Source organism: Mus pahari, chromosome 15 (genome assembly GCF_900095145.1).
Source record: "Mus pahari chromosome 15, PAHARI_EIJ_v1.1, whole genome shotgun sequence".
In the NCBI taxonomy this organism is placed as follows: Eukaryota; Metazoa; Chordata; class Mammalia; order Rodentia; family Muridae; genus Mus; species Mus pahari.
In genome coordinates this window covers 78,956,702-78,983,731 of record NC_034604.1, presented here as the reverse complement: position 1 = coordinate 78,983,731, position 27,030 = coordinate 78,956,702, and the positions used below count along the sequence as shown (strand labels likewise).

Here is a 27,030-nt window from a genome sequence, read left to right as displayed (position 1 = left end):
CAACCCTGTAGGTGCAACAACAATATGAACTAATCAGTACCCCCTGAGCTTGTGTCTCTAGCTGCATATGTAGCAGAAGATGACCTAATCGGCCATCATTGGGAAGAGAGCCCCCTTGGTCTTGTAAACTTTATATGACCCAGCACAGGGGAAGGCCAGGGCCAAGTAGTGGTAGTGGGTGGGTAGGGGAGCAGGGGCGGGGGGGGGGGTGTATAGGGAACTTTCAGGATAGCATTTGAAATGTAAATAAAGAAAATAATAATAAATAATAATAAAAAAAGGTTACTCTCTCCACTTTCATCTTTTTCATTATTCTACCTGAAGTCATAGCCAGAACAACAAGGCAAAGGAGAAGGATAAAAGAAAAACTGTAAAGAGGAAAAGGAAGCAGACATTCCTATTTGCATATTTTGACTCTACACTTAACCCTATTCTTAACACATCCTAATCACTCTACCAGAAAACTTTTAAAAATGATTTTTTTTAAGTTCAGAAAAAAAAGCAAGATATAATCAACATCAAAAATTGGCAGCTTTTCTATTACACTATTAATGATCATGCTGAAAAATGCTAGGGCAACAAACCATTTCAAACTTCCCTCAGAAACAATAACCACCTATACCTTCCTGGCCCTGATTAAAGCTGCTCTTGTTCTTCAGCCATTTAGCCTAAACTCTCTGGAGAATCTCAAATCACCCTTGTATCCACAAACTTCTGCAGCTGCCCTAACTTGTGTTTGCATTGTCAGAAGCCAAAAGGTGTTAGGTGTTTTACTTCTCTTCATTTCTCTGTTTGAATGCCAAGCTCCTGTTACAATATCCATTGCTCTCAGTGTGCCACAAAGAACTGAAAACAATGGGTCTCCATGGAGTCCATGGGTTCCACAGGGACCTTGTCATTGGCAACCCCATAGCATTTCTCCTGCTGGCAAAGCTCCAAGTCCTCCCCAAAAGGTTAGGTTACATTACAAAGTCCTTACATAATTTAATACACAGTGTTTCCCACCCTCAGCTTCTCTGTTAACTAGTCCCTCCAGAATCCAGATACTTCAGCACACTCCCAGGGACAAGTCTCCATCCTTCCCCACTTCATGAGCCATGGTGTTCCTACATAAAGCTTAAGCTTGCCTCCTCCAACTACCTTTGTCAATGCACTGTTTTAACACCTCCTTATATCAGAAGCTAAGGCAAATGGTACTGCTTTCATTTATGATGGTGGTGTGATGTGTGGGAGAGTGGTGTGTGTGTGTGTGTGTGTGTGTGTGTGTGTGTGTGTGTGTGTGCTTGCACTGAAGAAGCCAGAAGAGGTGTTAGGTAGCTTCTGTTCCTCTCCATTTAATTCTTGGAATAGGGCCTCACACTAAACATGAAGGTCATGATTTTGTCTACGCTCTTTGGTCAGCCAAATGCCCAAAATTCACTTGTCAATGTTGGAATTGCAGGTGTTCATATCCGTACCTGTTTTGTTACATTGAGTGATGGAGACCTGAACTCAGTCCTCGGTCCTCTCAATTTCATCGCAAGCATTCTTATCCACTAAACCACCCCCTCAGACACAACAGGAACTAGTTTCTGCTTGCTTAATGTACCCTCATTTGCATAACTCACAGAATACAAATTCCTCATCAGTACAATGGGTATGAGATGCCAGGGAAGAATCCATAGCTTCAGATACATATGGAGCAGAGGATGGTCTTGTCTGACATCAATGGGGGAGGATACCCTTGGTTCTGTGGAGGTTTGACGCAGCAGCATAGTAGGATGCTGGAGGGGTGAGGTAGGAGTGGAGGAGCACCATCGCTGACACAAAGGTGAGGGCAAAGAAGGAAGATAAGGGATACAAATGAATGGAATGGTTAACCAAAAATAGTATGCCAATGGTTTCAGTTTCTAATGAATTTCACTCCTTTCTCAGTATTAATGATGGGGGATAACACTAGATCGTCAAACTCAGCAATTATAAGTCATAGTAAAATAAGTCATAGTAATATGCTTAATATTTTAGACATAAAAACAAGATTTAAAATATATTATGTAATAACTGCTAGGCATTTGTCATAACGGTATTGTAATTATTGATCAAGAATGATAAAAATTATAAAATTTGGGACTAGAGGAATGACTTACCAATCAAGTGCAATTAATTGCTACTCAATAAGCAATAATGAGGACCAGAATTAGGATCCCAGAATCTATGGAACAAGTAACTTCCATTCCTGTGACTCTGACCCACTGTTCTGGACTCTATGCTAATACAAGGATGTACACCCTCACATGTGCATGACACATACATGCACACCAAAGTCTTCTTAAAATTATATACACATCTATCCATCAACATTTCTACCACAATTTCCTTCTCAAGTAAAATTTTTTCCTGCTATCATATTGTAAACTAAAATTGGCCCTTAGATTTTGAAGATAGAATAAATGCCATTTTACTGAAAAATGTTTCCCAAACTGATCCCAGATATTAATTTATGCATCTTCTCTTCATGTATTTCATCTTCTTTCCATTTGTTTTGAAAAAAAATCAATGTTTCCAAAACTCTCTGTTTTGATATGATTTTTTTACAAAAGCATCTAGTCTTAGAAAAAAATATGTATTTCTAAGTCTATGTGATATACAAAATTCTGCTTGCCAAATTCAACTCAGTCTCAGAGAATTATTAGATTATTAGATTCCTCTGCAAAGCTGTGATTAAATTATAGCATCCCACTCTTGAATTTTGTATTCAGAAATGAAAGACATAATTTCATGTACATGTTTAATTACATAGGTAGAGATAATTTCTTTCCTCTCTTATGATGTGAACAACATCTCAAGACACCTACTCCAGTTTTCACTCCAAAGAACTATTGTAAGCTTTTCTCCCATCATCATGTCTCCTCTGACTCAGCTGCATGATGATTTATTCATTGTGTGCAATTAGACATCACAATTATAATGAGGAGGATGTTGGATGGCTTTGCACTGGAGTTATTATTAGGCCCTGCACATTTGGTACAGAGTTTATTCTGTGACGATTTATGCGTGACTGCAGCCACTGGTTAGTTTAGACACATTGTTCTTACAAAGGTACAATATTTGGCTTTGGAGCTGAACATTTCAAGTTCCAACAGAAGAACTTGCCGTAAACAGAGACTTGAGCCAAGCTTAACAGGCCGCATTGCCTGGAGCTTGTGCCTGGACCACTTCAAATGCTGACAGTTCAATACACCAATCTTCCATCTCCATATGGAAACAGATAACATGGATCTTTATTGACAAATATACTCTACAAAGGTTCTAAAATAACAACCAAAAAATTAACGTGTATGACTACCAAAGAGCCTAAGATCCCACATGACTTTGTTGCTTTGAGCCCCACCCACACTCTCACAGCACCGTATCTCTCCTGTCTATATTACTCTACGATGTGCAAAGGAAGATCTTTAAAGACTACAAATTGAATCAATGTTGATTTCAATGGAAGCAATTGTTTTGTCCTAAAAAACTGAAGGACATGATTAGTATATAATATAATTTTATTCTATGTACATATGGATATAGAAACTTCCTGGTAACTCAAGTTGAGTGACTTAGTCTGTCATAAAAGCACATTAAAATAATTATTAAATATTAAACGATTTTGGCTCTTGATTTCTTTATGGTACAATTGAAATGAAGCAAAGATTTGAAAAGGAATGACAGGATGGAAGAGAAGATATAAAGAAGGATGGAGGGAGAGAGGGTTGGAAACTTTCAGATTACACAATTTTATATCACTTCCCTTGCCTCCCTGCACTTGGAAGAAACATGTAAGCCTTTTTCCTATTCCTTATTACTCCTATTTCCTGGGAAGTGCGCTGTGGGCCAGTCCAGTCATTCCTTATAATAAAGTAGTAGAATTAACTAGTTCATATTAGGATACGGTATTAAATATTCATCACCCCATTATAGCTTTTGTTTCAACAACAAACACTTTGTAAATGGCTGACAAGAGATTTATTTTCCTGAAATCATCAAATGTTAATTTTGACATTATAAACACATGCCCACTTGCCAAAATTATATCCTTATGATGATGCTCCTCTTTTGTTTTGTAAAAATAAAATTAATTTAAAAGATAGTTTCTTTATACTGAAAGAGGAATACATGCTCATAATTTATAAAAGCAGGTGTGTGTTTAGATACAGTACAGTTAGTTGACGTTGATGCATGTAACCTTCATGTAACCTTCATGCCATTCTCACTATCAGGTTTCGGCAAAGAACTCCTCACTTACATAAAAATCAGAAGAGAAATAATTCACCTTCAGTAACATAACTAGCAACATTCTATCAAGCTGCTACTCTCTCTCACCAATAATAATAAAAGAAAATGAGGCCATACATTTGAGAAAAGTTTAGGATGGGGTGAGATACGTTGGAGGGAAGAAAGATAATAGGAAAGTGTTTTTTAATTAAAAATTAAAAATATATTAAGTAAACCTAGCTTCAGGATTTGTTCATGTGATGATTATTTTACATGTCAAAAGAGAACTCACAAGTGTCATGAGATTAATAATTTCAAGAAAAGGATCTGATTATCTAGGGTTATCTAGGTGGGCTGACCTTGAGGCAGAGGATGTTACAACAAAACAGAAGGGACAGAAGGGCAGCCTGATGCTGGTGAAGGAGATCTGAGGAACACAGCTTTTAAACTGAAGCTGACAAGGAGAGAAACTCTCACCAGGAGTCTCAGGAGACCATGAGATGAGAACACCGTGTCACTACAGTCTTAGCCCAGTCAGACCACCCTCAAAACTCTGGCATCAGAAACATTGTAAGCCGGGCGGTGGTGGCGCACGCCTTTAATCCCAGCACTCAGGAGGCAGAGGCAGGCGGATTTCTGAGTTCGAGGCCAGTCTGGTCTACAGAGTGAGTTCCAGGACAGTTAGGGCTACACAGAGAAACCCTGTATCAAAACAAACAAACAAACAAACAAAAAAAACAAAAAAGAAATATTACAAAATGAATTTGTTTAGTTTGAAGGATTGGAATTATTGTTACAGCGTCAACAGATAGCTCATACACATGATGAACAAGACAATTTTGTAATAGGTAAATCTGATTATTATGTGTCCACATTGGATGTGAAATGTGCCAAAGTAACACCTTTTAAAATAATTTTCCATCTTTGAAAACATTAAAATGAACTCAGGGGTGTAGTTACATGTAACAGGAAATTGCCATTGTCTTATCATAGGGCTACTATTATAGTGTGATTTCCTTGTTATTGTGATAAACACCAGAATCAAAATCAACCTAGGGAGGAAAAGATTTATTTGGCTTTCATGTTCCTATCACAGTTGATCACTAAGCAGTCAGAGCAGGAACTTAAGGCAGGATCCTGGCCTCAGTAATTGAAGCATAGACCATTGGCTTGCTCTCCAGGACTTATCCAACTTGCTTTCTTATTCTACTCAGGACCACCTGCCCAGGGATAGCACTAAACTCAGTAGACCCAGCCTGACCACACCCATCATTAATCAAGAAAATAATGCTAGAGTCACCTAGGTGACAGAAGCAATTGGACAACTAATTTTCTTTTCCCCTCAAATGACTCTACTTTGTGGAGTTGGCAAAAGAACAATAAACAAATCAACAACAGCAAAGCACTAACTAGTTCAATAACACTATAAAACTGAGGATTTACCCACTGAAGATTGTCACACACAATTCAGTCATCAACTGAGCATTCACTGGGAGGTAAGTGGTGGATACCATTGTAGAGTATTCGTAATACCAACACCCAAGGTACAGTGGAGCAATGGGCTTTCTTAAGCAGTAGCATAAGCCATATTGATTAACTATTTTCTGGTATTATAAATTAGTCTACCATGAAATATAATATGAGTAATCTTATTTACTTAAATACAATTTATCACTCCGGAAAGTCTTACCTCTAGCTTTTAATGTTTCACTAGAACAATACATATTACATGTGAAAAAGGCAAAAGGCAAAGCAAAACTAACATGACTAGTAAAACTGAATCCTATTATCTTCTCTGGATATGTACTAGGTATATAGTGAGCATTTTATGTTACATAATTATTGTATTTACAAGAATATGTAAATAGTATAGATGACTTCTGTTAACTGTTTTAGCATCCCACGTTTAATATAGTTTGATTTAATTCTCCACAATACTGTTATTCTAATTAAAAAACACTAGTGCATTCCCAGAAACATTTAACCATTCCACTAAGAGCATCGGTTTGGGTTAGCAATGGTCATATAAGCCTTTTATACCAAGCTTGAGAAGCAGAAGCAGGAAGTTATTTGTGAATTTGAGGCCAACTTGGACTGTTTGGTCTACATAGAGTTTCAGGTCAGCAAGGGCTCCCTTAAAACAAACAAACAGTTAAAAACATCTCTCATGTATATTATTTGTTTAATTTTTAAATATATTTACATTTGTTTTTAATTGTGTATGTGTGTGTGTATGTGTATACATGTGAATGCAGGTGCCTGTGGCCTGTGGAATTCATAAGGGGTATTGAATTTATTGGAGCTTGGTTGTACAGTTGTGACCCAGGATTGGTTGTGCAGTTGTAACCTGGATTGGTTGTGCAGTTGTGACCCAGGATTGGATGTGCAGTTGTGACCCAAGATTGGTTGTGCGGTTGTGATCTAGGATCGATGTATAGTTGTAACCCAGGATTGGTTGTGCAGTGCGACCCAGGGTTGGTTGTGTAGTTGTGACCATCCTGGCAAGTGTTGGGAAAGGCCCTAGGATCCTTAGCCATATACTATGAGCTCTTCACCACTGAGCTGTCTTTCAGCTCCAGCCCTCATTATTTTAAGGTATGCTTTGTTATTGTATAAACTACTTATCATTAAAAAGCATTTTAAAATGTAATGGTGCGTGTTTTAATGTGAGGTGTTGGAATGTCCCTCGGGCACCTTGTTTCCTAAGAGAAATTAAAAAGCTTTCATTACACTTTGCCAACTCCAAACCATGTTCTTTGTTTTCTAGTCTGATGGCTGAAAAGCAAATGTCACACTGAATGCACACTCTTCTCTTACCGCGATATATAGAATCATTTCCCACAAAGAAGAAAACTTTATGCGAAAGAACATAGACTACTTTATGATTAATTACTTATTTGTTTTCTCTCCATTTCTAATACAGTCATCATCTTTTTCTTACTTCCTTTTTCAATTCTTACTTTTTATAGGGTTAACAACAGGATTTATCCTGCCATTCATATTTTCCTTGAATTTTAGCTATAATGTTTTTCCATCAATACAAATATTAAATACCATGCACATAAATAGAGTGAGTTGTATTAACCACATTGTGTTTTGTGTCTATTTTAGGAAGACATGCCAAAATATGACATATATCCAGCAATTTTCTCAGCATATTTTGTGTACTGTTGATATTTAAATATATGCCATCTGGTATTTATGTTACTGTATGACATACATAAGTAAATATTTCCTACATTAATAAAATGCTCTTAATCTACTTTAAACTCAGCAATTTTAATAGTGAGATCTTGAAATCTAACTAACTAAGACATCAATTTATAATTTTAATTATCATAACCAATGGCATTTCTTTCCTTAAAACATAAAAGTTACTTGGTGAAACACAGTTTGAATATAGTCCCTTTGGGTCTCAGTAATCATCCAAAGTTGATCGTTGTATCTGGCATTATCAATTCAGAAAAAAATGTTATTATTGATAAATATCTTAATGATATTTTTATAACAATATAATTTATAACTACAATCAGATATTTATCCTGATATCCACAGATAAGTGGAGTTCTCTCTGCTCATCAAAGGAGCACCTTTTTGCAGCAGATAGACCACAACTGCTCAAAGGTGCCTGGCCTCAATTCATAAGTCTACAACACAACTCCTACACCTCAGACCAGAGGACTAGAATATCTGCTGTGACAGGAAAGCTGTCTCCATTAAATCTCAACAATATCATGGTCTAAAAGAGACCTGTATTTTGAGATGACAGTACCAGTTAACAGTTTACCAGAATCTTTAAACATCTTCCAGTTCTTTTCACATAATCTTTATATGATCACCACACACGTTGCCATGCACACTTCAGTTGTAGCTATGATCAACTTTGTGCCAGGAGTCCTCCTTCCATGGTTTTAGTCTATGTAGAGTTCAGATTCTTGGAGTGGTCTGACTCAATTCTTTGTTTTCCTTTTTGTTGGTGGCCAGACACTCTTTGGTCTGTAGTATCTGATGCTAAGACGTCACCATTCCAACTGACTCCTCTGGTGTAAGCAATATAACTGAATAAAGTTCCATTTTCACTCATAGTATTAAATGGCTTGGTCAGGGTTTCCTCGGTGGCCTTCTCTTTTTAATCACCTTATAACTATTTGATTAAGGATACACATTCTGAGGGAAAACTTGGCTATGGAATACAAATTTAGCACCATTCATGTCAGAAATGTCAGAAACGAATTCTAAGTACTGCTCTGTCATGGGCATTATGTGTTGTCTTCAAACCCTGAGAATTTTTTTTTTTAACACATCTAAGAATGGTTCTTCCTATGTCCTTTGAAAAACAAAGGATATCCTTTACAATACTAATCATAAATAAACCTACTACTTTGGCTTGTCTTTATAAGTTATTTGAGCAAATTATTGTAAATAATTTCCATATGACCTTAAAGTATTCAGTATTTAAGAATATCTATTTATAATGCACATTTTCTGCTCACCAATCAACACTTGATAGTTTATTATGCAATAACTGTACATGAGACTTGAACAGTAAACAACTCTCCATAAGCAAGAATTGAACAGACTGATGTGGTCTATCCATCCCCACTACTGAATTCATGCACAGAACCCAGAGCAGTGGCTTGGGAAAGGCAACCGCTGATTTAACCTGAACAGGTGTAATTTACCAGCACCTCCAGCATTCCTGTTCTGACGTTCAGTTAATGTTACATAAATATATCTGCCATAGTTGGATGTGAATAAATGTACTTAAAGATAAATTTTACTACATGTAATCTTTTCAATGGGATGTCTCTCCAGGATAACATCAGAGACTATGGAAATTGATGTAAATATCTTAAGCTGTATCATTAGAAAAGCCTTGACATAATTCTGTAAGTTAAAACTCAACCTATCATTAATAATTCTATTTAAGAATGGGCCAGAATTATTTTCCCTAGTAGTACAGAGGTCCTTTTTCTTCCTGCCTTCGGGGCCACTATATAGCCTTTGTTCTGGATACACCCATCTTTAAAAAGTGTTTGTCTGTCATGAACAGTAGCACATACTGCAATTCTGGTAATGTCTCTGATGAGGGTGAGAGTGACTGGAGAGGAGACTGGTTTTGTTTTGTTTTGTTTGTTTGTTTGTTTCTTCTGCCCCATGAAGCCAGCTACACAGAGAGTGATTTCCCAGCCTTCACTGTGGGGAAATCCTTTTCCATTTCTGAGGTCTTGCATCTACTGTTAACTAGTATTATTTCTGTGGCAGATACGGTCATGCAAGACAGACTTTGTAATAAGTTTCTAATGGGCTTGTGCAAGCTAAACATCTGCTGACAGGACAATGAACCTATGTCCTCATGATAAAAACATTTTCTCCACTATTGCAAATAATTCAGATGAGAAGGGATAAAAGTTTGATGATTTAAAATGTGTATACTGGTATTTCTCAGCCATCATATTGTTAGAGCCTATAGAATGTGTTCACTTTTATTTTATGTATGTCTGATAGTAATGGAAGGCTAATGTGCTGCACACTCTGATTTTAACACGTGATTGTGATATGCAGCTAAAATTTGGACAGGATGGGGCCAAAGAATCAAATCAGGTTTGAAAATCATGTAGAAGTCTGCTGACAAGACCCTAGTAGTCACCTATCTTCATCAACCCTTGATGAACAGACCATACATCAACAACATTATATACTAAATATGTAGTTTTAGGTTTACATTTGCTCTGGGCATAGAATTACATGACGTATTTTGTGACTTTTGAAAAATCCATGTATCTATGGCTCTTGTTTGAAAATTATTTTTCTACACATGCTGGTGTTTGATTTCTGTGGTCATATATTTAGAAGATGGAGATATATTTATTCTTTTTTTTTTCAATTTTTATTAGGTATTTACTTTTCAAATGCTACCCCCGGAGCTTGTGTCTCTAGATACATCTATTCTTGATGGATGGTAGGAATGGGGTATTTGGGAATGGATTATGATAAAAAAAAATCATCTCTATGGAGGCTTGTCATTGACTGCTGGAGCTTTCATAAATCAGGAGAGAGACAGTACACACAAAGAGAGTCACACACATAACACACATGCCTACAAATATACACATGCATCCACATGTGTGTAAATACTCACACACACAGGTAGAGATATGATGTTATTTGTTGGCGTGTGATGCTTTGTGCCACTTTGAACACTGCCAGCAAATCATCTGCTACAAGAACGTTAATTATTCTCAACTCTAAATTTGCCTCTCTTCTTTATGACATTTTCAGTCTACACATATTACATTATTAGAAACAGAAAACACGAATATATATATATATATATATATATATATATATATATATATATACTTCTTCAGGGAGTCACCTTGATGATTATATAGAAACCCCAAAATTGTCCCAAGCCACCACTTCAAACTAATGCCCACTTTGTATTATCTTATATTTTCATACCTTACCTAGTAGAGCATGGTTCCAATGAACAAAGCAGTACACACACCCAGTTCATTGCATAATGACTTCCCTCTTCACACCACAAACAGAATTCTGAACCATAATAGTCAAGCAAGGAAAGTAAATCACCATGATAAAAGATTCTGTAGGAATATTTAGTCTACCTATGATATTATAGTAAAATAAAAACTACAGGTTTACTTACAAGAAAGAGACTTTGGTTTTCGAGAATCTGAAAAGTCCAAGACTACATACTAGGCATTTAGTGTTTGGGGACAATCAGATGATAGGTAAAACTACCCCACTGTGTCTTCACAGGAGGAAGGATTGAATCAGTTTCTGATGACACTGTCTGTGAAATCCAATCCCATCCAATAGTGCCTATCTTTGAAATCTAATCATTTTACAAAGGCTTCACATTTGGTTATTAGATTTTTAACGTATGGAATTTGAAGGATTTATAAAAATCACCTAACTTTCAATTGACCAATTGAACATATTTTGTTCAACAACAAAGAACATTCAGTATAACATGCAAGAAAACCCAGATAACACAACAATCCTTTAGCAAAAGCTTATTGCAAATGAATGTAATGATCTCAGAAACTGTCATTATAAAACTCATTTCAAGACTGTGGGTGGAATTTCACTTGCATGTTAAAGGAGCATCCTGTAGCCTATCAATTGTTAATTGATATAATTACTCACTAAATGGCTTCAATAGTTCATACTCTTTTTTTTTTTTTACGTAAGAAAGAAGAAACATTTATTCATATGACATGATTAGCAATCATAGTTTAAAAAATATTTCCTCTACCTTTTTTTTGCTACTTTATCTTTTTTTATTTATTTTTTATTTTATTATTGTTATTATTATTTTCTTTATTTACATTTCAAATGCTATCCCGACAGTTCTCTATACCCCCCGCCCCTCCTCCCCTACCCACCCACTCCCACTACTTGGCCCAGGACTGGGAAGAGAGGCCCCTTGGTCTTGCAAACTTTATATGACCCATCACAATAGTTCATACTCTTAAAGACACTGAAATATTACATTTTCTCTCAACTATACTTATGTAATAGGTACATAGCATAACATAATGCACCATTTCTTATATGCATGTGGATTTATAGATACATATATAATTTAATAATCTATTTTAGAGGAAAAGGGATCTTACATGTCAGCTGCAGTTTCCTTCTATCTCAAATATACCTGAGCTTTCCAATGCATTATTTTCCATACAAAACACCAAGGGTTAAACCATAAGACTTCCATTTTGATCAACACAACATCCCATGTACCTGATGTCTTTCCACATGCCATTTAATTACACAGCTGAATGTGCTTCCCTCATAAAATGGAGTTATTGTCTCATATTGCACTAGAGTAAAATAAAATTTTAAATCATAGTTTAAATTGAGCACTATAGTTATCTGTATTAAATTTTACAGAGCAGTAGATAAAATTTGCAGCTTTTCCATGGTACTTAAGAGGTAGCATAGTAGTTTGCCATTCCATATTTTTTTGACAGTTAAATTAGATAGGTGACCTCAATAGGTCATGATTCCAAATTGAAAAGAATATTTAAAATAAAGTCATCACAACAGGAATCAGGTTAGATGGCTGAGCATCTAAAAATGCATATGCCGCATAAGTCTGGTAATCTAAGTTTGATCCTTCGAAGTAAAGAACTAACTCCACAATGTTGTCCTCTGCCTCTCCACAGTGCATGCCCACATATCAGAGAGCCCTTTAACAGTAACTGAAAATATAAAGTTGTCACAGCGTGCCATGGCTACTTCTCGCCTATGGATATGATCCTTTGAAATTTTCGTCTCCTTAGTGAGAACATGTACTATTCATCTTTTGGCATTCTACCAGAGAAAAATACATCATGACTGACCAGGTGTAACAGTTCTGTAGCACATATGTCCTTCAAATTATCACGTTACGTATGGCAGATAATATGTGTTATTTAAATAAAACATACCAAACAAAACATTGAGAATAAAATAACTAAGATGATAGCTCTCCTATTAACTGTATTCCACAACACATTAAAACTGTAATTAATACTTTAATGAAGGAGTCTATTGAAGCCTCTTGTCAAAGGCACACCGCACTAAATGTGACTGAGCTATGCAGCATAAGTCACCAAAACTGCCAATAAGAATTTCTTTATATTATAGTACAGGAAATATAAAATGAATTTTTTAAATACCTGAATGAATTAAAGATCCAAGATCTCCAGCATTTAACCAAGCCCTGAGATGAAGACAGATTTTTGACATGTACAGACAACCCGCAGCTGGGCAGGATATCTAACTCACTTGAAATCCATGGTACTATTTAAAAAGATCAAGTGTCATTCAAGGATTCTGGTGCCACAGATTGCCCCAGCTGTGTTGTCAAAAAGGAATTTAAAGACTGAATTTGTATGTTTCATAAAATAATTATCTACATTTTTTAAAGCAAATTCTAAACTTAAAAATCTTGCCCCCTGTGCTGTTTACAATAATATATCTTAGTAGGTACCAAACTGTTTTTCATTGTTTCTGTTCAAGAAAAAAATGCACAGCTTGAAAGTATAAGGCTCTTACCCTTTAAAGCTGAATTTTCTGGGATTTTTTTTTTTAATTTGTTTATTTTTGTGAACCATGAAATAGCCAAAGTTCGCCAAGAATATCTTAACATATCTTTCTACTCATACACCTCATTATTCATTAAACTGTAATTTCCAAAGTGAGGAAAAAGCAAAACAAGCTTCTGTACTTTAAATATCATTCTATCACTTAGACATCTTCTGAAGTTTTTCCTAATGCTGTCTTCCCACACAATTCTCTCTCCCCTTACTTTAATTATGGCTCCGAAGTAGCAAGCCTGTTCATTTTAAAGCAGACTGAAGGAGAAACTTACCATAGCTAATAAGTCACATATTGTATTCAGTTTTGAAAAATGATATTTAAATTCAAGCTTCATCAGAAACTGCAGCATCACCTCCATATACTTGGGAAGAGCTAAACCCAAAGACAAACAAAACCCATGATTTCCCAATGGAAGAGCTTGCACAAGCTTAGGAAAGGCTATGATGCATATACGGAGATAAATACTCAGATTGTAATATGTAACCCTCACTTGTCACTGCATCAAAATGAAAGGAAAAGAACCTCTCTTGTGTTAAGAGCTTATTAGGGAACACCCTGCTGTGCGCACACTGCATGAAGAAAACCCCATTAGCAGCTGAGGAGTTTTGCAGCCATGGACACTTCTGAAGGACAAACAGTCAAGTAAGGGAATCTTACGTTCTTGAAAGGAGGTGAAGAGCATCTGAAACCTGCTGTTCCGGCTGCCCTCATCTGCCCACATGCGGATCACCCCAAGGCCTGTGCGCAGCATGACGTCATTAGCCACTGTGCTGCAGAACTTGGCCTTCAAATCCTCCACGGAGCTGCTTCCGTCATAGACCGCCACAAAGTTTCTTTTGCACTCATTTGAATTCTGCATCTCATAGTCCAAGAAACGTAAGTAAATCTGTAAAACAAAGACAAACCAAACTGTTCCTTTAAAGATGTAGAGCAGAGCTAGGGCTTCCTTCTTTTTGTTCAGTCTCACAAGACAGCCTTGATTGCAATCAGTCTCATTATTTCCCCTTGTGGGCCGCAGGCAGACAAACTAGTGCAAAGCAAATTACCTTTAATATTTTTTCCAACTGCTATTATGCTGTTTAAAAAATGTAAATGCACGATTTCCTTTAGCTAAGTTTTCTTTCTCCCCCCACAAATGATCCTGATGTCATCCCATGATGCATTTGAAAACAGCTGTTAGCTCTCAAAACTTACACACTGTTTTGTTTTGGGTACAGAAGTGACTTTAAATTCTTCTTTATGTACAATTGTTCTACTGCCCTGGTTGCTTTGCTTTGAAAAAAAAAAGTTATATAAAAGAATGATTTACATTAAAACTAAAAGAAAACAGAACTGATATTGAAAGACAGCTTTTGATTTCAAACTGGTTAGACTGCAACATTTCAGCATTGAGGTGGAGCATATCAAAACATTTTTTACAAGACCACTTTATGTATTTTATCTCACTTAAGATCAGGCCATTCAGCTAAATGTACACAAATAAAATGTAAATTAGCATTTAATGAATGCAATGTACCATGACACCAATTCATCTTTAAAGTTCCCAACAATTTTGTGACTCTCATGCTGCCGGACTCAGATGTGATCACTTAGGCTCACAGAGTATAAGCTACAGGTGAGGCCTCCTTCCTCAAGGACACCCTGCTCCTAACACACTTGCTCTTGACGGAGGGACATACTCTGACTCTGCCAATGTGTGTTCTGAACCTTAAGGGATGGATTCCAGCAAGAACCAGACTATAAGAACTTGTTTGTTCATCTGTCCATCCGTCAGCAACAGCCACAGCTGGCCTTTTAGTTGGTTGCAGCCATATTGGTGCATTGTGAAAACAATAGTATTGAATGGAATGAGCATTGAAAACATGTATTAATTAAATCGTTACACCAACATAGAATGTGAAACTAGAGGAATAACATAAAGTAAAAGTAAGTGAAGCAAATTAGTGAAGATGCAAGAAGAATGATATCTGAATAAGCCAGGCATACTTTGACACATCAATTGTTAACGTTTTACTTTCTAATCGTACACATGTAGGCTATTTCCTTTAAACTTTTTTACTTCATCTAACATGCACACAAACTAAAGGAATACATTTATTTTAAGTTTACTTTTGCTTTCCACATGCGTTTTTTCTAAATGTGTTACTTCAAAAACTGTAAATAAATCAGAATTGTTTTTCCAGATCTGTAAATGTCTATCCTGTTCCTAATTTCAGTATTTCAGCTAATAAAAATATATTAACTGCCTTCAATGTTATTATAAAATAGGCGTTGGTCCCTGTAGCTTCTCTTACAAGACAATTGTATGACCTGTCTCATGAAACAGTATATTTTAACAATCTCTTCGATAGCCTGTGTGTCTGTCTGGTTCAGTTTCTACAATGTGGCTCAATTCCCAACCCAGGAAAAATTAACATGTGCAAGTACAAAATCAATGATCCCATACTTTTAACCCAAATTGTCCTGTGAGGCAAAGTAAAATCATTGATAAACCTTGTTCCCCCTCTATGCCCTTCCCTCCCTCTGTCCCATCTCGTTCCCCTCTGTCTCTTCCTTTCTCTTCTTTTCCCTTCTCTTCCCTTCCATCCCTTCCTTTCCCTATCCTTCCCTTCCAATATGTTTTTGTCTCCAATAATCCAATCTTTATTCTTCATCAGCAGGCTTTGATTTGAAGGAAGTGGTCCCTACTATCTGTTGCAACTTCTTTTGGATGTGTCAAGGTCTAGTTCAATTATTACATTCCAAAGAAACAACTTTCCACTTGACTGACTTACTAACACTAGCAGCATTTTCTATTATAGCCTCCATGCTCGATTTGAACTGAACATACTTTAAGTTAGAGTCCCTGTGGTGCTTCCTGTCGACTTAACTAACTAGAACTCCCATTTCCTTTATTAATTTCATTTGTTCAGTGTTCATCATTTATTTATTGGCTATCCATAAATCCAATGTGGTTTTAGGTGCTATAAATGATAGTTATGGACACATTCTACTGTCAGTTGTAATGATTATTTAAATTAACTATCAAAACAAAATGTGACACATATCTAAAGAATATAAAGTGTAGAACAATATATTGTAGGCCTGTGTAAGGTAGAAATGAGCTGCGATAGCTCACACCAGGTTACCTTGATATAACTTTGAGAAGACACCGAGAAATATGAGCAGATGAACGGAATTGAGCCACTAAGGAGTACTGGCGTTTTACTCATTTCATGAAGGAAGTAGATTTGTGGGGCTCCAACCTTGGCCAAGGAAGCTTCTTGCTGCTATGAATAACAGACAACTAAGTACCGCACCGCTGTCCAAGGTACTGAATGCCTCTGCACAGTCTCAGTTGTTGATTTAATATTGCTCTAACTTGCTCCAGGTTTAGGAAGCATTGAAGAGGACAGAAAGAGCACAGAGGTGGAGGATGGACAGGAGGAATGTGGAAGACTATTCTCTTCACATGTCATGGATACTGTAGACATGGACTCAAAGCAGCAGTAATCGCTTATACATCTATGCAAGATCAACTCAATTATAATAATCCATTATGGATATGGAAAGGTGGGACTCTGAAGACTCAGCCCCTGCTGAGATGCTATTGATGGCCTCTGGAGGAGGAATAATTGTTCTTCTTAAGGCATATAACATGTGGCCACTGTTACACATCAGAAGATGACCCAATGTCCATTCATGTATCTGCATCATCAATTGGATTTAGAAGTTTAAAATAAGTAAGTAAGTAAATAAATAAATAAATAAGCAAAGAAGATATGAAGTTGGGAGAGTGTGCTGTGAGTGTCTTAGCAACAGTTAGAGTGGATAAGTGAGGGAGAGATATGGTCAAGTAACACCTATGCCTGTGAAAATTTCAAGCAATAAATAAAATTATGGAAAAAAACTGAAAAATCTTAAATCTGCCAAATTTTTGCTATTGCATCACTATGTCTTTCACATACTCGCATGAAATGCTTTTTAAAATAAGATATTTTTCAGGTGACCTTTATTAGGAAGATGGAGCAAGTAATAAAATCACAGCTTACTTAAGACACATAATCAATCAATGTGAGTTCCTGAAATAAGAATTGTAAGCTCTGTCTTTTAGATTCTTTTCATCTTTTTTTCCTTTGCTATCCCCTGACTAAAAGTTATCTTTCTGAAAGTTCTATGATGAACTTTTGAAATGAAAAAGCTAAATGAGAATCTGCTGATTTTTATAAGATAACAAAAATTATAAATAGTTGGAATACATATATATTCTAAAGTATCCCACAATACTTCTAGCATAGTTTATCATCTGTCAAAAGAACATTCAAACTCAAGAAAGAAATACACAGTTTTACCATCAAGAGATGCATCCACAAGAATACATGACTCAGGACAGTCCACCTTTTGAAATACGACACAAAATGACCAAGGATATCAGTAGTTTTACAAAGTTTAACAACAAATATCTATGCTTGCAAGAAGAAAGATGCTGAATGAAAATGATTAACTGAATCAGGATGAAAATTAAGTTTTTCATGTGACATTTTTGAGTCCAAATATTTTGTGATATAATACATCTAAGCACTTTTCTTCCAGTTCCTTATACTGCAAGCAGAAACACATTTGGAATAATAATTTATTTTTATTAGAAAGGGGTCATTAGACTTCAAATTAATTGTTTTGTGCAGCTCACTAAGCAAGAAGAGATATAAATTTCACTTTTATTTTTTCAAATGAAGGGCTGTGATAAGACTCATACCCAAGGTATGTGAACAAACAACCTGGGCTAAGCCCAGAGCATTTTTTTCCCTGCAGGCTTAGCTCTCACTTGGCCTAGGCCTGGACACTTTTAGCCTTCATATAATCTAATCTTCCTAGCTTACTGATTCAATTCAGCTACTCTTGGCTTCTGACTGAATTGTTGTGCTTAGCCTCATACTAACTTTGGCAATATGATCTAATCTTCTGGCTCCTTCTCATTCTCTAGCTCTTTCTGTCTTTACCTGTGTCTAGATTGTTCTCTCTGTCCCAGTAAAACTGTCCAAGTAAAACTGGCACACACATATCACCACTCTTTTCTCTCCCTGTGAAATTCTTAACTTTCCTCTCTTTCCTGTCCTCATGAGAGTTGATCTTAACCTATCTCTGACTTATTCTGTCAAATCTCTCTCTGATTTGTTACTTTGTCTGTCCCTCAATTAGACATCACTTTCAAATGTGGCTGCTTCCTTCCAGAAACTAACCTTATCTTAATTGTTAGAGATTAATGGTGTGTACTAAGGGAATGTCTGTATTCCAGCCAGATCAGTTAATGGTGCATTTTTCCAGCTGGATCACACAGAACCTAGAAGGTTTTTGTATGTGATCCCTTGCCAGGACAGCCATGTTGCTGAATTTAAATTCCTCTATAAGCAGATTTGTGCAAGAACTGTTAAAGACAAAGAGAACTGAGATTCAGGAAAGTCAAGTCTTTTATTTTTAGTTTTTGAAGTGACAAAAGCACTGTCACTTTTATAGTTTTACCTTTGTACAGGTTTGGACTTTAAATCTTTTGACCCCAACTTGCTCAGTACCTTCATTGCATCTTATGCAGTCTTATGGAAAGCTTTTAGAAAACGTTCACATGTCATAAATTCCAAAGGTAAAGCTATCATCTTAAAGAAAACAAACTGTAACAAAATGAAAAAGGGGTATGGGAAAGCCCCAGAACGTTAACTCTTTCCATTTTCCTAAAGACGTTCAGAAACCTGTTGATGAAGGTATCAATGGAACTCAGATGATGAATGTGCCCTTTGAAACAAATTACGATTTTTAAAAAGCACAGACAATAAAGCTAGGGCTACTACTTAATTATGTAGGGGTGGTGTAGTTAGAAAAATCAGACTGCATGCTTGGCTTAAGCTTTGACTTTTTGACATCTTGCAGTGTGTTTGCATTATCACTGTAGTCACAGGCTGTCATGTGTTGATGATGAACAGTGATGGGCAATGTCTACCATCTCAGATACTTCTGTATGTCAAAGGATCCCCTCACCCACAAAGACATATTTATGGAAGAACTACACAACTGCCTTTACTGGAATCTTCAGGAACACATGAAGAATTTATGATTATTTTGAACGTCAATGTTTGTATTTAATAGGGAAATAACGTGTAAGAGAAAGGCATTTGGTTCACAAGAATGGGGGCTGTTCATACATAAGCTAAATTCCTTTCAAAACATTCTGAACAAGTGTTTTGTTTTTTTCACTAGAGTCTACAGTCTCTGTCATATAACTTTTCTATGAAAATTTCAGAAATATCTTCTGGGTATTGGAGGGCAACAGTCAACAACCTCCCATAAATATTGGTCCTAAATCCCTTGTCATTTCGTGTATTTTTTTTTCTGAGAATAAATTTAGCTATTTGTATATTCAGGAGGAGAAGAAGAAAAGAGGAATAATTTTAATTATGGAAATAATACTTGAGTTTTTTTTTTTTTAACTCCATGGACAACTAAAAGTTTTAAGTATATATCTTAAGTGCAATATGGTAGACATTTTAAATAATTATATTTTCCATAAAAAATTAATCCAGGGTCTGAAAAAATGGCTCAGTGTTTGAAAGCACTTATGGAACTTGCAGAAAGACCCAAATTCACTTCTGAGCAACTACCACTGGTGTATCAAAACCACCTGTATATTTAGCCTCAGGCAATTTAAATTCCCTCTTCGTTCTTCTGAGGACACTTGTACTCATATGAGCACACAGATATGCACACTCATACACACACACACACACACACACACACATACACACACACACACACACATGCATAATTATAAAAATAACAAATCAAGCAGACACTGAGCATCTGCTGTATCTATGTATTCAATTATTTTGAAAACTTTTCACTTTTATACAAGGTTGGGTTTAGTCCAAATATGCATTCTGAATTTCTAATCATACAAACATGTAATATAAAGCAGTTTCATTTTAAACAGTTTTAAGATGACCATTATGACTAGAATCAGTGTTTAAGATTTGTGACATAATGGCTCCAAGAAAAGACTTATTACAGGGAGCAAACAGAAAAAATAAGAAAGAACAATCTCTCTACTCCCTCTGTGAGGGAAGGCAAAGGGAAATGATCAACAGAATAATATATAACTCTAGTGAAATAGTCAGATCCAAATCTCCTCTCAGTGAATCATTTTGATGCGTTTTCCTTTTTAATCAATCACAAAGGGTTGGAACTGACGGGATGATTTATTGAAAGAGACATGGGCAACTTCAGAACATATAAACCATCTCTGGTTTATCTATTTCCCAAACTGCAGCAGTGCTGCGTTTCTACGCAAAGCAAGTAAATTTAGTTTAATTATCAAGAAATTCACTACAAAGGAAATTTAATACCAGCTGCTTAGAAGCTCCTCCCCTTGTTTCACAATGATATGAAAAGCAGGGACCAAGACAATTATTCGAGTCTCAAAAGAAATTTTTTTTTCACTAAATAAATGTTTAGTCGCCTCAGGTCTGCCATATGTTATTCATGAATTCAAGATAACTGGACATCTTAATATTTGAACCAGTCTAAAAGCATGTACCTGGGGCTTTGTGGTTGCTGTTTGTGACTGGAAAGGTCAGGATTATATCAGATAGAATATTACATGACTTTGGACGGTTGAGAAATCTTCACTTGGGAAACATAAATAATGCTATCTTCTAAAATGTTAAAACATAAGCACTTAACAACAGATCTTGGTATAAAGATATTAAAGTAGAATTTAGACATTTATAGAAAATAGTAAAACATTTGAGTAGCCTTCTACATCTTACACTCTACAACTAATATTTTCTTTTAAAAGATTAGCTATAACTCTCATTAGCTATTATTTACTACATTAAAATTTCAATTTTCATTCTTCTCATAGTTTGGGATAATGAAGGTAGACTCAGTCCCTAAACCCTTGATACTTTTAATGTTTTCAACTCCAGTCATTACCCAGAGTTTATTGCATTTACCTTCTAATGTTACCTATGAAATGCCATCAGATTTAGTAGGTCTGTTTATTACTGCACAAATCCCAGGATAGAAGGACTCAAGATTTATATTTAATTATCTTTTCAAAGTCTGAAATTCCATGTTCTTGGACTTCTGAGACCAACACTACCATTTACCCCCATGGCTACCGTCACACTGATGAAGTACCCTTGCTCCTCTGACTCCATGGATCCTTCCTTGGCCAGTAAAGAAACCTCTGCTTTTAAGGGCTCTGTGATTAGATCAGACTCAGCTGGACCACTTCTCTGCTCAGTGGCACCTGAATGACAGTTTCCCAGGTATCCATCGAGCATCCTTTGCCAGGTAATTTAATATAACCAGGTATGTCTCTCTTTGATACACTGACAAGTTAGAACTGGGACTGGAAACTGTGGAGGTCTCATAAACTCCAACCTCTATACATAGGTCATCATATAAACAGCGTTCACAGCATGATATTTTTTAATGAAATACTGACCTATTTTTCACCTTTCCATGTTGATTTGACTATAAGCAGATTTAATAATATTTTGGTTTTGTACAAAAATTAACTTTAATTTGAAATAATAAAAATAATATGTAGCTATCAAAAGGTAGATCTTTATTCTCCCCAAACATTAATGATTCACTCTCCTTGGCACATGTTTGGTGAATCTTTTGGCTCTGTCTCCTATCTCCTTGGGTAAATTGGATCTTTTTGCTGATTATGGTGGCTCTGTATTATCAGACTAGTCCAGGAGTTTTGAGATTATTGCCATTATTCTAGCCCAACTAATAGCTAGCCAAATGTCTGAGTTAGTCAAAAACACATATTTACGGGATTTAGATTTTAACAGGACTTTCATGTGATGTCGGCCAAAAATTACTTGATGTAATTGTTATGCAAGACCCCTGCCAAATTCTGCTCTCATACTGTCCCTGGAATATCATTTGAGCCCCATCACAGAACCCTAAGTATATTGAATTAATAGATGCTTATCTCTCATTTCAAATAGAAAAAGTACAGTTCCTCAAACAATGTAGACTGGGAGATGGCTGCTGTGCTCTTTCTAGGTATAGTTCACCATAAATGTCATATGAGTTTTCTAAATATTATTTGTAAGAATTTCTATTGTCATATGTTTTTAGACATATAATGTATTGCAGCTATGTTCATCACTCCATTACCCTGTCTTATCCCCTTCCTACTTTTGCTGTTCATTTCCCAAGTAGTCTGTCTCCCAGACCCATGCAATTTTTTTAAAAGACCCCACTTTAGTTAAAGTTGCTTGCAGGAAAAGGAGTAATAGGCTATTCCACTAGACTATGGTTAACTTAGCCATAGCTACAACAGAAAAAGGGGGCATATCCTCTTCTTGAAACAGTTAGCTGCCAATAGCGCCTCAGAAACTGTAGGGCTCAGGAGTCTACCCCCAGGCAGAGTTTAATGAAAAATAACAGTTCATTTTTCAGGTGCTGCATTCTGCTTCATGTGGTTATCAACAAATACCTGAAGTTCAGCCCTCATGAAACTCAGGTTTACATTCTTACCATGGTTTGGTCTTGCATTATTCCCCATGGTGACCATTCTCTAGATAAGATCTACAACTGGGCACACTAGTGACTTTTCTACAGCCTTGTTCTAGGATCTGCATGTAAAAAGTCTGCTCACAGAAGTGTGTTTGTACCCAATAGTTAACTCAAAAAGGCTTCTACTGTCCTGATGCTGCTAATTCCATTTGTAAATGGCCCCATCATGATTGGATTTCCAAAAGTATTTCTCCTCTGGTTTTCCTTGGGGATGCTGACAGATAATGCTAATAATTAAAGGGGTAATCTACATTAGTAAAGAAAATATTGGTACATTTCCTAATTATCAAATGCTAAGGAACAGCCGGCAGTATATTCAAAATTTAATCCTATCATGTAAACTCTTTAGCAACTCCCTTTGTGTACTGCAGTGGGTCATGAGATACCATTCAAACAGTCAGACAGTGAGTCATTTCAAGCTTGACTTATGCTTTGATAGCTTATGCTCATAATTACTAGGATATCCACAAAAATAGGAAGCCCACATGGGTAGTAAGCCTTGTTTCTTGGTTTTCTCCACAGCATTCAATTCCACTTCCTCTCTTCTCAACCTCTAATTGAACAGAAAAAGGCTGTCACAATAGAACCATCTTAGTTCAGCTCTGCAGGAAGCATCCCCTTTGGGTCACAGACTGCCTGACTCTGTGACAGGCAGGTGCACTAGGCATTGTTGTTCTGGGACTATACAAAAGACAGCTTATTTGCCATCTGCAAGAAGGAGGCCTGTGTTTACACTCCACTTTAACACTGAAGTGACAAGGTGCTGCTAAAGACAGCAAGGTGCTATGCTTACAGTTCCTGTTTATGAAAGTTGGCTTTTAAAAAGACTTTCATTCATAAAGGTGAAGAAAAACAAGCACTTTCCTGAGAATTCACAAATTGTATATAGATAAATTTAGCTCTCTGATCATCCAGGTGAGTGTTTATGACTCTATATTACAAATACCAGTTATTTCTTTAAAATTCTTTCTGCTATCAAGCTTTGAATCCAGGGCCTGCCACAGGCTAAGCAGGTATTCTATTATCAAGCCCCCTTGGCCTTTGCTTTTGAGATAGGGTCTCACTAACTTGTCAAGTCTAGTAAACACACTCCCTCTGAAGGGAAATGAAATTTAAGATGAAATTTAAGGCCTGTGATTCATGTAACTTAGGTCAAAAAGTTGTTTGTAAGCTTAGAAGCCTGAGGCGGAGGACACAGTAGAACAGGCCCAGGCATGCTCATTAAAACATTCCTGACATAGTTTGGAGTCATATGTTAACCAGGTGTTCTGCTGACTTGCACATACCATTCTACAAATGTGTTGGTGTTTAAATGGGCCAATCATGTACAACCGCACCAATTCTCCCGAGCCCCCCCCCAACCCCTCTTCCTATAAAAACTCCTAGTTTTTGAGCCATGTGATCGATTTCTCGTGCTCCTGTGTAAGATACGAATCGGCCTGGAGCTCCGCCATTAAACTACCTCATGTTTTTGCATCAAGACTGTTGTTTTTCGTGATTCCTGGGTGAGCGAGCATCATCTCGGGTTTGGAGTGGGAAGGGCTCCCCATGGAGGTCTTTCACCTCTATAGTTTGAGCTAACCTTGAACAAAACTTGCAAGCAACAGGAAAAAAAAAAAAAAGGAAAAGAAAACCACTGTCTAAATTGTTACAAAGCAAAAATATTTTTTAAACGATTTACTCAGATGCAAAGAGACTTGAAACTTTCAGAGCTGTGCACAGGACTACGCTTTCTTCCCTCCCATTACATAAATATGAAGTGTAATGTATATATACTTCAAGAAGTACTTTGTTTTTTTCATATGCAAATACTTCTTGAAGGGCAAACTCCCTTCAAATTCTAAAGAGAAAAGATAGTAGCAGTAACATTATTTTTTCCTTAACCTGAATACCCCATCACCACATTCTATGGTACTGTTCTTAGTATTCCCTTCACTGACTGCCAGAACAGAGTGAGTTCTGTCATGGATGGACTCATGTCCATTCACCTATTTTACCTTCCAACCTACTTTCAAATTCCATTTCTAACATGCAAATCCAGTCACATCCCCTTTCTGTTCACCTTCCTTGATATCACTAAGCATTTGGGGTAAAGTTTCCATTCTCAGCAAAGACCCACAAAGGTTAGACCTTCCAGACCTGCCTCCCTCCACACCCATTGGCTCATTAGATCACATGCTACTAACTTAATTGATGAAAGGTTTGCTGTTTTCGCTGAACATAAAGCCTTTGATGTGCTCCCTGCAGTCTTGTGTGTCTTCCTACTGTCTAGCTCCTATCTTGCTGTTTCTCATGCCCTTCTATTGAGACCCTGCCTACTACTGTCTTTTCTGTTTAGGTAGCCTTTTCCTTTGTATTTTTCTTATCTACAACTTGAGATCAGATATTTTGCTTGGCTGACTTCTTTACATATATGTCTTAGTACTAAATGTAGAAAACCTGATGAATAAGTATGGGGTGGTGTATGTACGTTTCTGTGTGCCTGTGTCTCAGAGAACACATGCGCATGTGAATGACCGTGTGAAAGTCAGAGATCAGATTTAGAAATTTGTTCTCACGTTTCATTTACACTTTTTTGGAGACAAAGTATCTTAGACTTGCTTCAGGGTCTCTTGTTCTCCATTGTACAATCTGTTCACCAGGTCCCACACTGCAGTTCATGCTGGAAAGTTAGGTTGAACAGATGAACACAGTCTCATTTCCAAGAACAGGAAACTAACTGTTAGCTAGTAGCACATTTGACACATGGCCTAGTGCTACCAGATAACGTGAAAACTAGATGCTTCTCAAGTCCACTGTTGGGTGCGGGTTTCACTTTTGGGACTGACCTTGGATCGTGGTGGGGCTCGGATGTACCATTTGCAATCCACGGCTTCACTGGCAGAAGCTTTGCCTTCCTTCAGAATCTGTATGGACTCCACAATTCCTTCCGGGCCGCCCATCTCAAACTCACACGCTAAATAATAAGATGCCAAACACACACAAAGATGGATCTTGAATAATAAACCCAAAGTATACTTCATTATAGAAAACAAAGACCTCTGGACATTATCAAATTTCTCTTTTACCAACCTGGCAATGGTTTCAAAACTCCAAGGTCCTTAAAGTCGGGATCTTAAAAATTGAGAAAATGACAATTAGTTCTATTCTGCATGAACTCCTTACAATGACATTGAGAAATAGTCCATCAAATTATCCAGGAAGTAGCCTGCATATACATTTGGAAAATTTTACTGATAAAATAAAAAGTACATGCTAAATATTAAGTCAGAAATTTCAAGTGCATGTCAATACAACTGTTATTGCTACTGGCTTTTTTCTCACTACAATAAGAGTTGTTTGAAACTTTCAACATCATTACTGTATCTTATACTTATGTTTCTTATGGTATATCCACAGGTAAGTCATGGTTTGAGTCACTTCCATATATTACAGATATAATTTATGTTCCAGTTCAAAGGAGTTTTGCCATTGTTGAAAAACATTCTTGCCTGGGGGGGGGGGGGGGAGGTAACAGCTCAAACTTCATATATCAAAGTGCAAACAACCCTTTTCTTCTAGTGGAAAGACTTACCCTGTTTTCCTGTCATCTCTGGCTCTCATGATGCTGTCTTTTATAGTACTTCTCAATTCTCTACTTTGTAAAGTTAACAACTTTTTCTCCTATCTTTCTCTGTGAACCTAGTTTCACAGACCCCTCTCTTTTTGCTTGTCTGCAAGCTTCATGGGAAGCTGGACTTATCCTAAGTTTCGAAATGTCCTTGTTAAAAGGCAAAACCCATATCTTCAATCCCATTTCTTGGGTTTGGTTGTAACATAAGAACCCAGCCCATGCTGTGAGCCTGAATAGGGCATCAGAGAATTTTCCCCCATGAATACAAACGGCATTTGTAGCTTTTCTTTTACACTGGAAATCCTCTGAAATCATTTGCAGTGGACCACTTCATTGTTGAGAGGCCTGAAGGTCAGACCACACCAACTGTGATGACAAGCTGAATGAAATGCAACCCGTATATGGAAAATTTCTCTGATTTGAAACAGTATATGTCCATAAAGCCTGGCCTGTTTGAATTGAATTTTCTCTTACCTGTGCTAAAGTTACCAATGGGTATG

General features: G+C 36.7%; 1 protein-coding gene across 7 annotated transcripts in view; it reads right to left on the bottom strand.

Annotated features, from left to right (window-relative positions):
* Positions 1-27,030, bottom strand: part of Neto1 (neuropilin and tolloid like 1) — a 115,816-nt gene that overhangs the window by 24,277 nt on the left and 64,509 nt on the right. For 5 of the 7 annotated variants that reach the window (XM_029546948.1, XM_029546946.1, XM_029546945.1 and 2 more), the window contains exons 5-7: positions 25,990-26,031; positions 25,746-25,873; positions 14,008-14,236 (exon numbers count right to left, since the gene is read on the bottom strand). The exons of 1 other annotated variant lie outside the window; for it this stretch is intronic. In XM_029546948.1, coding sequence (XP_029402808.1) covers positions 14,008-14,236; positions 25,746-25,873; positions 25,990-26,031 — 399 coding nt within the window. Of the gene's footprint in view, positions 1-14,007; positions 14,237-25,745; positions 25,911-25,989; positions 26,032-27,030 lie in introns of those variants that run through there. One more of the 7 variants, XM_029546949.1, reaches the window with a different exon arrangement.